This window comes from Galeopterus variegatus, unplaced genomic scaffold (genome assembly GCF_000696425.1).
Source record: "Galeopterus variegatus unplaced genomic scaffold, G_variegatus-3.0.2 Scaffold1202, whole genome shotgun sequence".
NCBI classification, from domain to species: Eukaryota; Metazoa; Chordata; class Mammalia; order Dermoptera; family Cynocephalidae; genus Galeopterus; species Galeopterus variegatus.
In genome coordinates, this window is record NW_007727313.1 from 230224 (window position 1) to 244586 (window position 14363).

General features: G+C 34.8%; 1 protein-coding gene across 1 annotated transcript in view; it reads left to right on the forward strand.

Annotated features, from left to right (window-relative positions):
• UBE3D (ubiquitin protein ligase E3D) overlaps nucleotides 1-14363 on the forward strand; it is a 105198-nt gene that overhangs the window by 24186 nt on the left and 66649 nt on the right. The window contains exons 5-6 of the mRNA XM_008575519.1: nucleotides 4940-5009; nucleotides 13310-13379. Coding sequence (XP_008573741.1) covers nucleotides 4940-5009; nucleotides 13310-13379 — 140 coding nt within the window. The remainder of the gene's footprint in view (nucleotides 1-4939; nucleotides 5010-13309; nucleotides 13380-14363) is intronic.

A 14363-nucleotide genomic window follows, 5' to 3' on the forward strand; every position in this document is an offset into this window, starting at 1 on the left:
CTGATTTAAATTAAGTGTTCTCTTGCTTCAGGATATCTACTATACAATTATGCCTAGGTGTTTTACTGTGTCTGCCCGTAGTCTAGACTTCTGCTGATGTCATAAAGGCAGATGCCATCAAGGAAAAAGAGAAAATTGAGGAGTCCAGAAATGGAAATAAAGCTCATTCTACAGCGTCTGTAGAACTTGGTGCTTGATAATGTGGGGTCAGATGGTTCTTGCTATAGAAGGTGCTTTAGGAGAAAGCAATTTCCTCTCCCTGCAGAGAACAAGTGTTTTACTTTATTTTAAAAGAAAATCAATGGCATTGGCTTGGCCCTTGTGGTAAGTCATTCCCTTGATACCCCGTCAATACAGATGTGATTTAAAAAGTAAGGAAAACCATTGCTAGAGAATCTCCATTTTTATATCCGATTATTGGTGGGAACAGAAGCCATGTATTTTTAATTTTATAGCTCATTTAATTTTTGTAATAAGAACTGAGCTACTACAGGAAATGTGCAGCAGTTGGGCAGCTCTTAGGTTACAAATTAGTTTATAGAACTATTTTTAAGGGAGATTAAGGAAGTTCATCAAGTATTGAGGTTAAGTTGTTGTCATTTAAAATTATTTAAGTGCCTTATCTCTTATCATGAATGAAAATCTCTATGTAAATATGGTTCACTTTAAATTGTAGTACTTTAGCATTATTTTTAAAAGATAAAGGTAAGAAGTTAATATAAATTTATGTTATATTTAATACAATTATATTAAATTTATATTTTAATCTAATTTATATACTAATGCTTTAGTATTTTTACGTTTAAATTGTAGTACTTTAGCATTATTTTTAAAAGATAAAGGTAAGAAGTTAATATAAATTTGTGTTATATTTAATACAATTATATTAAATTTATATTTTAATCTAATTTATATACTAATGCTTTAGTATTTTTACATGTTTTAACTTTCATTTTTATGATTAGGCTATACATTTTTAAAATTTTTGAGAGGTATGTGCAGAAAAAGAGTGGAAAAAGATTAAATGATAGAAAACGTTTCCCTTTTTAGATAAACTCCTCACCGTATGCTGAAATGTGTTCTTCAATTTACATCTTAGTTATATGATGCCATTTACAAGAGTTTCTCTTCATTGTAAACAACCATCTTATGCATTAAAGGAAGACCCTTTATATTTAGACATTATAGTTTTTAGTGTCAAGGAGACTGGGAAATTATTATCATGACAAGCTGCTGTTGACAAGATTGTTTTCAAGTTAGCTTAGATGGAAGTTTCACTTTAATTGCATATTGTAGCAGTTGAGTGTGCCTGTGACCAAAATAGTAACATAAATTTGGAGGGACTGCTTAAACAGTGCTCTCAAGGCCCCTGTGGGAACAAGGCTGCTCTGTGCTATTGGAAACCTATTTCTCATACCATCCAGTCTAGCCATCTAGCAGGGTTTTGAAATGTCACATGGTGACACAGCATCCTAATGGTATCTCTTGGGAAACATTTTTTTGGTGAGACAATATTAAGGGTCCTTAGAAATTGAACAACACAAAGGAAAATAAAAATGAAGACAGGAGACTAATCCACCTCTCTGAGCAGCCCTGCCATCTCTCAGATATATCGATTTAATTAGTCCACAACAGTGTCTGTCTTCGAGGTTTGTTCTGTAGAGTTCCCACACTGTCAGGCTGCTGCACTGCATAACTGGCTTTGTTATTTCTGTGAAACACAGGTCAAGAAAAATGCATTGCAAAGTAGAGGTTCTCTTTAAACAAAGTTAATGTGTTAGAATTTTTTAATTAAAACGATCAGATTTTAAAAACAGCACAAACCTAAAGCTCGATACTGTTCTGTTGTTTCAATAGCTCTTAGACTTAAAATACTACAAATTTTAAGAGTTTATTTATTTGTGCCTCTGTCAATGCAGCAGTATGTGCCTACCAACGTAATACAAATTTTACATCTTATAATAGGATGGTAATGACGTCACCTCAACTTTTTGTAAGATCCATTATATTATTCAAGACTTAGTAAGTATAGCCATACTTATAACTTCATTCTATTTTTTAAAGAGCAAACAAAATTGAACTTTTATTATATTGTTGCTGGCAAGTATGACGAACGCTTTTCCTTTTTTTTTTCTTTCCTGGTTATTGATTTTTGGTTGTTTGTTTAGTTAAATCCATAAATGTGTCTTTTTTGTCTTTTTAGAAAAATGTGTTGTTGAGCTTTATAAATATTTACAAGTATAAAAAGAATATTATTATGAACTTCAATATGCCAGTCATCTAGATTCATCAAGTATGCTTCATCTGACCTTTTTTGTTGTTGTTGAAGTGCTTTAAAACAAATCACAGTCATCATGTAATTTCATCCCTGTATGTTTCAGTATGTATGTCTAAAAATGTGGATTTTTTTTTTTAACATAACTACACTGTCGTTATCATACCTGATAAAATTAACAATTATTACTTGGTGATACAATACTAGGACCTATACCAATTTTACCAATTGTGTTAAAAATATCTTACTGTAAGTTTTTTTGAATCAAGATCCACACATTTGGTTGTTTGAGGTAATTTGCTTTTTCGATCAGATTTTTAAATCTCGATTACCCATACCTGGTAAGGGTAGAATCTTATTTTTAAAACAAACAAAAAACCACTTTTCCTGGTTCCTTGAAAGACAAAATGAAATTTTCTGTGAGAGCAATTGTAAATGAAATATATAACAGAGCACCTGACAAAAAAAAATTCTGCTTTGAATAGAAAATCCTTTCTTCTCAATCATTATATTCCAACACTCTATATTAGTTTTTAGTGAAGGCTCTTAGTTTTTGGTAAGATTGAATAAGGGTAGTCAAATTTGTACAAAATAGAATCCTTTTAAAAATATGTTTTAGACCAATTTGGAGCCATTTGGGTGTTTTTTTCTGTAAAAAAGCATGAAACTGCCGAAATGTCAACCTTTACAGTCAACCGTATCTGCTTTCTGAACTCTCCTTTTCCTAGACCTGAACAAATTGGCACTTTCCTTGGTTGCTGTGTCTATTACACTGATGGGAATGACCCCATCCAGTCACCTGCCTGGCCAGGCTCTGAGACCTGCTATCTGTGATGTGCTGGATATAAGAATGTCAGTGCAGTGGCCAGAGATGGCACACTCTCTTAGTATGTCTGGATAAATGTTTAAGCCAGGTTTGAGCTGACTTACAGAGCTCGTGTGTGGTTTTTTTTGTATCGTTAGCAGAGACTTTTAGAGAAAGACTGGAGAATCTGTCCAACTCCTGCACTTAACTAGGGAAAATGAGATGTTTATATTACCAAAGTTTTCTTCAGTATGTGAAGGGATTCAACTCAGGAGTTCTTCATGGGGAAGAGCTGTGGGGCATTTATGGAGTTTTTACTAGTAGCATGGGTTTGAGGCTGGGTGAAAGAATGAGTCATAGAGAAAGACCCCTGTATGAGTTGTCCAGTTGCTTTTGACTTTTTGACCTCTGACTAAAGAAAGCTTTTACATCAAGCACACTTGCACAAATATGCACATATAAACAAACACACCTCAAGTAAAAGTTTCCTGAAGCAATACTTACCTGTTGTTTGAAGCTCTGTCATATTTTCTATTCTGTTGTTTGTTTTTTTTTTAAATGCAGGCAAATAGATTCCATGAATTGGTTCCCGCTAATGGCATGTGACTAGTAGTTTGGAAAACACTTGACTTAGTGCTTAAAAGCAGAAGCTTTAGCATCTGAGGGATGTAGATTCAAACATGAATGCTATCACTTACTAGCAGTACATTCATAGACATCAGTTTAAACATGCTTCTTATGCAACTTTTCAGGGAATAGTTATTTATGCAAAGGGAAATAATTATTCTCAAGCTTACCATATCAGTGAAGACTTATTCCTTAAATTATTACATATGTTATTCCATATCAGGAAGTCACTGTCCTTTTCTCACTTTGACTGGCACTCTGTTCTATGGTTTCCCAGGAAGGGTAGACTCAAGTGTCCAGAGTTGCAGAACTTCCATTTGCCTGCTCACTTTTATTTGATTTCTGCCATCATACGGAATATCTGAGTAAGAGGAACGTGGTATGACTTTAGCAAAAGTATTACTATAGCTGTAAGAAGGAGCATTCTTTGTTTAGTGATTAGATAAATTTAGTTATTTTAATATATATGCCAAATAATGAATTTGGATTTTTGAAGTCTGTGAATGTTTGAAGTTACAAAGTTTAGGAATGTTTCAGGAATTTGCTCCAGAACACTGTTTTTTCATTTATAGTGCATATCTTAAATGGAAAAAATAGAATTATGAACAGGTTAGAAATTTTAACTTCTGTATTATGGGTGGTTATGAGTTATAGGTTACTTTTGTATAAATTACACCAGAGTAGGAGTGAAAATAATATCAGTTCCAGTTATGATTCTTTTGTATTCTGTACACATAAGTTGGGGCAAGTCATCAACCCTATTATGGGTGGTTATGAGTTATAGGTTACTTTTGTATAAATTACACCAGAGTAGGAGTGAAAGTAATATCAGTTCCAGTTATGATTCTTTTGTATTCTGTACACATGAGTTGGGGCAAGTCATCAACCCCCTCTGCCTTTGTTGCTCACCATCTGCCTGTTCTTAATTATAGGTTATTTGGAAGTGCTTTTTAGAAATCTAAGGTACTTCTTTTTCAAATTATTTGGTAACATTTGGATTATCAAGAAGTGGCTAAATTTAGAAAGTTCATGCATTATTCTGTCATAAGACTTGGAAAGAAATTATCCCTGTGCATGTGAATTATGCACACAAGCTAAATGTATTTCCAGTATTTAGTAGAGGGCAGAATAAAATGTAAAGTTCAGTGTATACTCTGGGGACCATGTTAAAATTATATATTCCTTTTAAGAAAAGCTGAATGACATTTAAGTGACATTTTTCTGTTCTACAGGAACCAAAGGCAAATACCAAAGTAATCTGTAAGCGTTGCAAGGTAACGTTGGGAGAGACCATGTCATCAGGTAAGAATTTCATAACCAAAAGCTGAAATGTTTGCATTCTGGTTTAAAAATTAGAACAAGATCTCACAGTAAGTATATAGGAAAGATAGATGATTAATATATATTGTAGGCTTATTGGTTTCAAAATAGAAACCAACTAACATATCATCCGATATGACAAGAAGTTTGTATATTTTGACCTTTATAAGTACATAGTATTGAGTTTTAAGCATTAAAATATTGGGTTATTTTCAGTGTTTCATACCCTCTTTGTAGATATAAAGCAATAGCAAAGCTTGTGTGTGGATCTGTCTTAAAGAATATTGGAGCTTTTTTCTTAATGCAACTCCTCAATTAGAAGAGTTGGTACCTAGAGGTGAAGTTTCTTTTCTTGGCTGCCATCTGCCTGCTGTATTTTGTGGCTGGGGGTGGGAGAGGACCTGTTGAAATGGAAGAAAACATGTTCTGGTTTTTGCACTTTGTTCCTTATTCTTTTTCTCAATAGCATTAATTACATTTTATGTAAACTCTATGTTATACTACTTTAAAATATGAGGAAAATCCTGATAATTAAAATGCATTGCTATTTATAGATACGGTTTCAAATGTTGAGAGAGCTACAACATGCTGTGTTATCTTTGTGGGCGATGAATAATTGCTTTTAATTTAATTAATTAGAAGATGTAATTTAAGCTGTTGTACTTAAGGGAAGGCAGATGGTGGTATTTGTTGTTTGTTAATTTATTACTATTATTATTTTTTGCATTCTAAAATGTGGAGCAGTTGGGGGGAGAGGAAAGGGGAGGGAGATAGGGTAAGAGGAGGACAAAAGAGGGAGGGGGGCATGGTCGAGGCCTGTGGCACCCTCCTCATTCTGGCAGGGGAGCCTGGGGTGCTTCAGGTGGTGGCTTGGTCGTCACTAGGCTGGATGCAGACATCAGGGGTATGTGGCTAGGGCTCTCTGCCCCCTACCACCCCAGCTTGGGAGCCCAGAGTGTTTCTGGCAGTGGCTCAGTGGTCATACTGGGCTGGATGTGGATATTACAGAGTGTGGCTGAAGCCCTCGGCCCCCCACCTCCCCGGGTTGGGACCCTGGGGCGCTTCCAGCAGTGGCTTGGTGGTCATTGCTGGGCTAGATGCGGATGTTGAGTTTGTTGTGTGGGGGCGGGGGGGGAGCGTGGTTGTGTTTATTTTTTAAATCATCAGAGTGTTGGAAGTAGTTACTGGCTTAGAGTGACCAGAAAAGGAAGAATGAGTAGTAGGAAAGTATGCCATCTTCAGTTTCATTTTTGGAGAATAAAAGCCCCTTAAGCCACACCTTAGAAAATTAAATAAGAATTGTTTTTTAAATTCTTATCTCTCTTCTCTAAAGCCCAGTGAAAATGTCAGTTAAGGAGTAAAACGATGTACATCCACAGAGACAGAGAAGTGGAGAGCAGATGGCAGGGATATAAACAAGAAGTATAAGCAAGGTATCTCTCTTCTCTAAAGCCCAGTGAAAATGTCAGTTAAGGAGTAAAACGATGTACATCCACAAAGACAGAGAAGTGGAGAGCAGATGGCAGGGATATAAACAAGAAGTATAAGCAAGGTTTTTTTGGAACATCTTGGCAGCGTGGAGGAAGCTGCAGCCTAGGTGTCTGCAGCAGGTTATTTAGGTGAGGAGTGAGCCAGTACTCATTACAGTGCCCCAGAATGGGTCAGAATTTGGAGGCAGCAGGTAACAGGGAAGGCAAGTCTGAGACAAGGACCTGGAAGCAGGATGATGAGTTCAGAGTTTATATAGAGCTGTTCGAGTCCTAGGTCTCCCTCTCCACTTTCAGATTGCTTATGCAGTCCTCAAAGTACAAGATCAGAGAACCCTTTCTTGGAATAATGGAAGGGTACCAACCAGAGAAAACACTTGTGGACACAGAATGTTGGGGGTCATTCAACAAAAAATGAGCTGCTATTTAGTCATGCTGCAGTCAGCAAGCCTTGCACCTGCACCCAACAGCTTCCTCTCAGCACTTTATTGCCTTACACTTAAATATGAATGGATTGCTGAGAATCACCAAATATTTGTGGAAATTAACATAAAAGAAATCAAAGGAAATAATCAACCAAGCAAGCAGATTAAAAGCACTGTAAATACTCCTGCTTTCTTTTGATTAAAAAATTAAAAGAATTAAAATAATAAATACAAACATGAAAGCACTGAGAAGAAACAAATTACGTATAGATCAGAAGAAACCTTTACAAAAAGTAAGATTCCCTTGGGGAAATGAAATAACATTGCCACCATTAGTTAGAGAATGTGGAATTAAAAAGTAATAGATTACAAAAAGAAATTAAAGAACTGGAAGATAAAATTAGGAAACTATCCCAGAAATCAGAACCAAAAGACAAAGATTGACAATTAGAAAATAAATATAAAAAATATGTCGTCATATGAGTATCTTGAGGATAGGATTATTGTCTATTTCATTTATCCCTATAACCTCAGGGCTTAGAATAATATCTGGCACATAGTGAATAGCCAGTAAATATTTGTTGAATAAATGAGTGATTTGAGCTTTCAGGACATCTAACATCTAGCTAATAGAAATTCTAGAAAGAAAGATTAAAGACAGTAGGGTGTAGGACATTGTCAAAGAACAAAAATATCAAATACACATTACAAGACTATTTTCCAGAGCCCAGACTTCAGTTTCCTGACTGAAAGGGCCCCTGAAATGCCCAGTGTAATTAATAGAGGGATGGCAGGGAATCTACTCCAGGACACATTGTTGAGTAATTTCAGAACACCAAGGATGAAGTTTCCAGAGGGAAAAGCACATTAAGTGTCCAACGGATTAGGAATTAGAATAGAATAGTATTGTACTTCTTAACAGCAGAGCTGAAAGCTAGAAGATAATGAAGCAATACCTTCATAATTTGGAAGGAAAAAAATTTTCAACCCAGAATTCTATACACAGTCAAACTGTCAGTCAGATATGAAGATAACTAAATGCACTATTGGAAATAACAAAGTTTCAAAACAAACCTCAAAAGTATACTTTCCCTGGGAATCTACTCTAGGATATATATATCACCAAAGTGAGGTATTTAACCACGAAAGGGATGACGTGGGATTGGGGAACCAGGTTATCCAATACTGGAGAGCAAGGTAAGGAAGTCCCAGGGTGAGGGGTCTGCAGCAGGCCTAGAGAGTAACAAGTTGTATTGGAGCAAGGGGAGAGAAGATTGTGGTAACGACTTTTAGTTATGAGGTGGGATTGATTTGTTTGAACACATGTATCAAATAATCTTGAAACAAGCCATTTCACATGGGGAGAATTAGCTATAAGTGTTTGGAAAACTAAACAAATGAAAAAAAAAGCAATTATTTACTGCAGGAAAAAAAATGGTTGAACAAGGAAGGAAACGTCTTCATCCCTATACTGGCCAGCAAAAAAAGAAAAGAAAAGAAAAGAAACATCTCCATGGTATCGTTATGGTCATAATAATGTAAACAGTGAATATTCATTTAACCAGACATTATGTTTCATCCCTATACTGGCCAGCAAAAAAAGAAAAGAAAAGAAAAGAAACATCTCCATGGTATCATTATGGTCATAATAATGTAAACAGTGAATATTCATTTAACCAGACATTATGGTGTAATACATAAGTATATTAGGAAGTCAATATGTGTGAGTGTGAGTAGGGAGGGGAGAACAGGAGGTTGGTGGTATAAGAAAGCTATATTCACATCTACTCTAAAAGTAAATCAGTAGGACTTTACTTCCAGAAATTGTGGCATTAAGAAAATGGATAAATCCACTCCACAAAAAACAAGTACAAAACTGGACAAGTTAAACTATTGAAAACAATTGTATTAGGGCACTGAAAAATGAACAAACTGAAGCAACAATTTGAGAAGGGTTTAGTCATGAAAAACCACTACTGCATTGAGAAAGAATGGCAAATGTGTGACCTTTTTGCCTGGGAGTGGGTGTCTTGCCACATTCCCCTTCCCCAACTTGGGCAGGAAAACACCACAGCTTTGCTGTCTATAGGTGGTAGGTTTGGTTCAGGGTAGGTAGCAGAGTAGGTAGAAATTTAAGGAGGATATTTTGGAAGGAAAGGTCTATAGAAAGGCTGAGATAATAATTTCTTCGCATGATTCTCACTGACTGCTAAATCTTTGCACAACTGTCCTTGATTGCTAAACTCTACATATGCACAATAGATGACAGGGAGTATCTATTGTATGTATTTTCAATAAGAATTGAAAGCTTAGGGGCACCTGTGAATTTGCTGTGACTTTGATTGCATTCCTCAAACCATGCACAATTTGGGCAGTAGAAAGTGAATTTTCTAAGAAGCCTTACTGGCAAGGTATTTGAGCAGAACCTCTCCCCAAATTATTTGCTGACAGCTAACCTATTCAGGTACAGTGCATACTCTCTAGGGAGCCATACTAAACAAAATAAAACTGAGCAGAGATGTTAGTGCCTACACACTGTGGGGAGACATATTTCACAGTTTGAGTCCAGGTCAGTTAAAGGATTTCTATACTAATAAACCAACAACCCACAGAAGAGGAAAACAAAATTCAGAGTTGCTACTGTGTGTTACACACAGTGTCCTGCTTCTGTCCAAAAATTATTAGACATGAAAAGAAACAGAAAAGAGTGATTCATACTCAAGGAAAAAAAGAATTCAATAAACAGATGCTGAGTAAGCACAGATATTGGATTTAGCAGACAAAGATGTCAAAGCAGCTATTATATATAATAAATATATGACAAAATATGGCAAAGAATTAAAAGAAAAAAACCTTTGTGGACAAATAGCAAATCTCCACAAATTGGAAAACTTCAAAGAAAGAACAATTTGGTAATTCTAGAGTTGAAAAGTACAGTAACTGAAAAGAAGTCACTAGATGATCTAAACCACAGATTTGAGATGACAGAAGGTAAAAAATTATTGAACATATAGATTAATACAAAATTAACCAGTCCAAAGAACAGAGAGAAAAAAGTCTGAAGCAAAATGGACAGAACTGCAGATTTGTGGGCCAATATTAAGTGTTTCAACAAATGTGTAAGTGGAGTCTCTGACGGTGAGGAGAAAAAGACAGAGTCAGGAAAAAATAGTCGAAAAACCTGGTTGAAATCTCGTCAAGTTTGGTGAAAAATATTAACTTTCAGATCTAAGAATTTCAGTGAACCCCCAAATAGGATAAATGCAAAAGTACTTCACGCATGCATGTTGTAGTCAAACTGCTGAAAGCCAAAGATAAAGAGAGAATCTTGAAGTGGCAAGAGAAAAACAAAACATTATACTCTATAAAGGGATTTCATGATACAATTAAGGCAGACTTCTCATGGAAATAATGATCATCAAAAGACATTGAAATAAGATATGCAAAGTTCTGGGGGAAAAAAAGAACTGTCAGCCAACAATGCTATATCCAGCAAAACTATCCTTCATTAATAAAGGCAAATAAGGATGTTTCCATAGAAATACCTGGATATAATTCCACAGGACTGTTCCATTTATGATTCACCTTCATTGTGAGGGGTATTATTTTCATACATGGAAACAATATATTAGTAGCAGACCTGCCCTATAAAAAATGCTAAAGGAAGTTTTTCAGGCTGAAGTGAAAGATACTAGATGGTAACTGGAGTCCGTAGTAAGTAATAAAGAGCAGAGAAAGAGAAAATATGTGGATAAATCACCACAAACGCAAATTCAGAAGAGGTAAGCACAAAATTCAAGCCACGTTTTCTCTGAAATTTACCAGTTTTCTAAAATTAGAACTTGTGTTTGATTGCTTTGAGAAGTAAGGACAGAAATGAACGACTATACAAGATGGGGAACCTAACAGGTAACTGACTCCACAAAAATATGAGACCCTACAGGCCATACCTTCACAGTGAAGCTGAATCAGAAATGGAACAGCCCTGTGGAATGAATCAGTCCTTAGGGACTTAGGGAATTTCAAGTCTTGAACTTGGTTTACTCTGCCTGGGACTAGACAATACCAGGTGCCTGTCAATATCAAATGTAATTACCTCTGGAGGGAAATGCCTTCACTGTAAAATTCATATTATTACCACCAATAATTTTTCAAACACAGTGTTCAGCGTGCAACCAAAGATAAAAGGTCACATAAGTAAACTAGACTTTCATCAATAAGAACTAACAGAAACAGCAAACAATGGAAATAGATTTCTTACTGGAATGACGGTAAATCAACCATGCTTTGTATTTTTAACAATATAAGAGACAGGTTTGAAGAGAGTTGAAAGGAAAAGGAAACTGTAACGGTAAGTATATTTGGGAAATATCCATAATAGAATTTCAAAGGAAAAAAAAACATTGTAATTGAAATTAAAAACTCAGTGGACAGTTTAGTAGCAGATCAGGTATAACTTGAAGAAAGAATTAATGAGCAGAATATAGATGAGAGGAAAAATCTGTAACCCAACACAGACAGACAGAAGGCAAAAACAGTGAATAGAAAGAGACATAGAACATAGACTGAGAAGATCTGACACGTTTAATGAGACTTCCAGATGGAAAAGAGAAAAAGAGTGGAGCATGGGCACTACTTGAAGAAATAATTGCTGAGACTTTTACAAAAGTGATGAAGAGCAACAGTCTACAGATTCAAGAGTCCTAATGAATTCCAATTCAGCGAAGCTCAAGTAAAATAAATAGAAAGAAATCTGTACATACACAATCAGAGTAATGCTGCAGAATGAAAAGCAAAGAGAAAATAATCTTAACAGCCACCAAAGAAAAATGAAAGATCACCTTCAAAGGAACAGCAGTAATGGAAGTTTGAAGAAAGTGGAATGATAGTGTCACTGTGCATAAATAACTTTTAACCTAGGACATTATATCAAGTGAAAATGTCCTTCAAGAATGAAGGCAAAGGGACTGGCTGGTTAGTTCAGTTGGTTAGAGTGTGGTGTTATAACACCAAGGTCAAGGATTCGGATCCCCGTACCAGCCAGCCACCAAGAAAGAAAAAAAAGAAAAGAATGAAGGCCAAGATAAATATATTTTCTGACAAACAAAAAGTGGGATAACTCACCATTTGTGGTTTCTTATTAAAAGAAATTCTGTCTGTATTCAGACAGAAGAAAATGATCCCAGATAGATGGACTGAGTTCAAGAAGGATTGGTAAAGAAAGTGGTAATTACATGGATGACACTAAGTGAATATTAACTATATAAAATAATAATAATACCTGTGGGATTTAAATTATAGAGTTAAATTATGTTCTATGTAATTATAAGAATTTTTAAGCTGGGATAAAATTAAGCTAAATTTTTTAAGTTTAAAATTTGAAACATGCATGAAATTCTGTCACCTAAATATGTAATTGTTAATTTAACCCATCCTCAACTTTTACACATTTAATTTATATTCAGTACTTTTCTATTAATATTATTATAAGCATCTTTATAGATAAATTTTTGCATGTATCCATTAGTATTTCTTTGAGATAAATTCTTAGATATTTAATTATGGTATCAAAGTAAATATACAATTTTAGGTCTTTGCCAAGTAGCTTTCCACAAATCTATCATTTTCAGTTCTCACAGCAGTATGTGAGTAAGCATATCGATTTCTCAAAAGCTTATCCAGTGCTGCACCTTATTTAAAAATAGTTTGTTTGAAGCTAAAAAATATCTCATTTTGATTCACATTCCCTTCATAACTAGTTAAATTAAACGTTTATTGTGGATTTTTAAAATTCAGGATGGTTGTATTTATATTCATGTCTGTTAAATATCTAGTCTACTCTAAATTTTTCTGTAAACTAAGTAATCAGATAACCAGATTAGATGAGAACTGTACATTAATAGAGTCAGTGAGGTTCTGACTAAATACTAATGTGAGGTTTACAGCATCTATACTTGGGCTTTGGGATACTATGATTAAAAAGCCTTTTTCAATGACTCCTAGGTTTGTAGCTATCCTATAGAAATAAGGAAATCCAGTGACTAATTTCTACATAAGTGGGCTATGACTGTGGTATGACTGATTTTTGTAACCTTTGAAATGTGTGAGCAGTCTTGCCGCCACAGGTTCACTTTGGGCATAGTTTGCTAAAGAGACACTGTACTATCTGAAGCATCAGAACTATCTCCTTGTAGTCATCAGTGTTTTGTCTTCTGAAACTAAGTAGTTTTTGGAAATGTTTACTGCATGTTAGTTTCACCAGTGTATGTTGAATATTTAGTTGGGAGAGTCATAATTTGGGACTGACATACCCACAGTAAAAATATTGGTGTAAAGGGGAGATTCTTAATTTTCTTCTTTTTATTTCTAGAAACCACTAAGTTTTATATGACAGAGATAATTATTCAGCCATCTGAGAGAAGTTTTCCCGTTATACCAAGGTACAAGTAGCAAATTAAGCTTATTTTGTGATTTCAATGTAAGAAAAGTTAGGCACCACTGATTATTTGGTAATGCATTATCATTCACACTTCTCTTTTTTTGGAAAGGGGGAAAAAGCTTTTGAGAAAGGCTTTTAGATGGTTGAACCAAACCACAAATATAAAAGGATTTATTTCTTTTTATGTTTTGCTTGAGGAGAAATTATTTCATTATGTTTTGCTTATGTAATGGTATAGTCAAGTGTGTTCATATAAAACTTCTAATTCTGAAAGGTTTTTGTGCTTTTTTCTATATGCCAGCTATCCAGGATCTTATAACCTAATTATCAATAGATTTTTGGTTTTAATTTGACCTATTTAAAATTTGAAACATGGGTCAGTCAGATGACTCCTACCTTTTTAAAAAATGTTATTTAGCCACTAAATCTATTAGTGTTTCTTTTCTTTGAATCTTTTTAGTTTGTAAACAAAAGTTAACTCTAGTATGGTTTTATTTCTGTTTATTTATTGATAGCCAAAAAAATATGGCAATCTGAATATGGCCTTGAATTTTAACCTACTGTAAATACTTTGATTCTGTACCTCAGACCAGACACAAGCAGATCCAAATGGAAAAAATTGTAGACAATACCATCTAATGTTTGGGAAGAGATTTGCCATTTTCTTTTGTAACTTAGTTATTCACTGTTTAATGTACTACTGCACAAATAGAATGTTGACTTGTTCTAACATTGTATTTTTTATTCAGTGGGGGAGAATAGATAGGTTTTGGGTGGACATGTATTAAATGTTGAAAAATAGATTTTGAGAAGAATGGAGCAAACTAATACATTAAAATATATTAAAATCCACATTAGCAGAGATAGTGAGGGAATGGACTGTGGATAGAAAAGTCTGGCATGCTGATGTCTCTGCCTTTTAGGTAGCCTGTGGATATTTCTGGCTTATCTTGCCAGTTAGAGTTATTATGAGAAGCAAATTGTG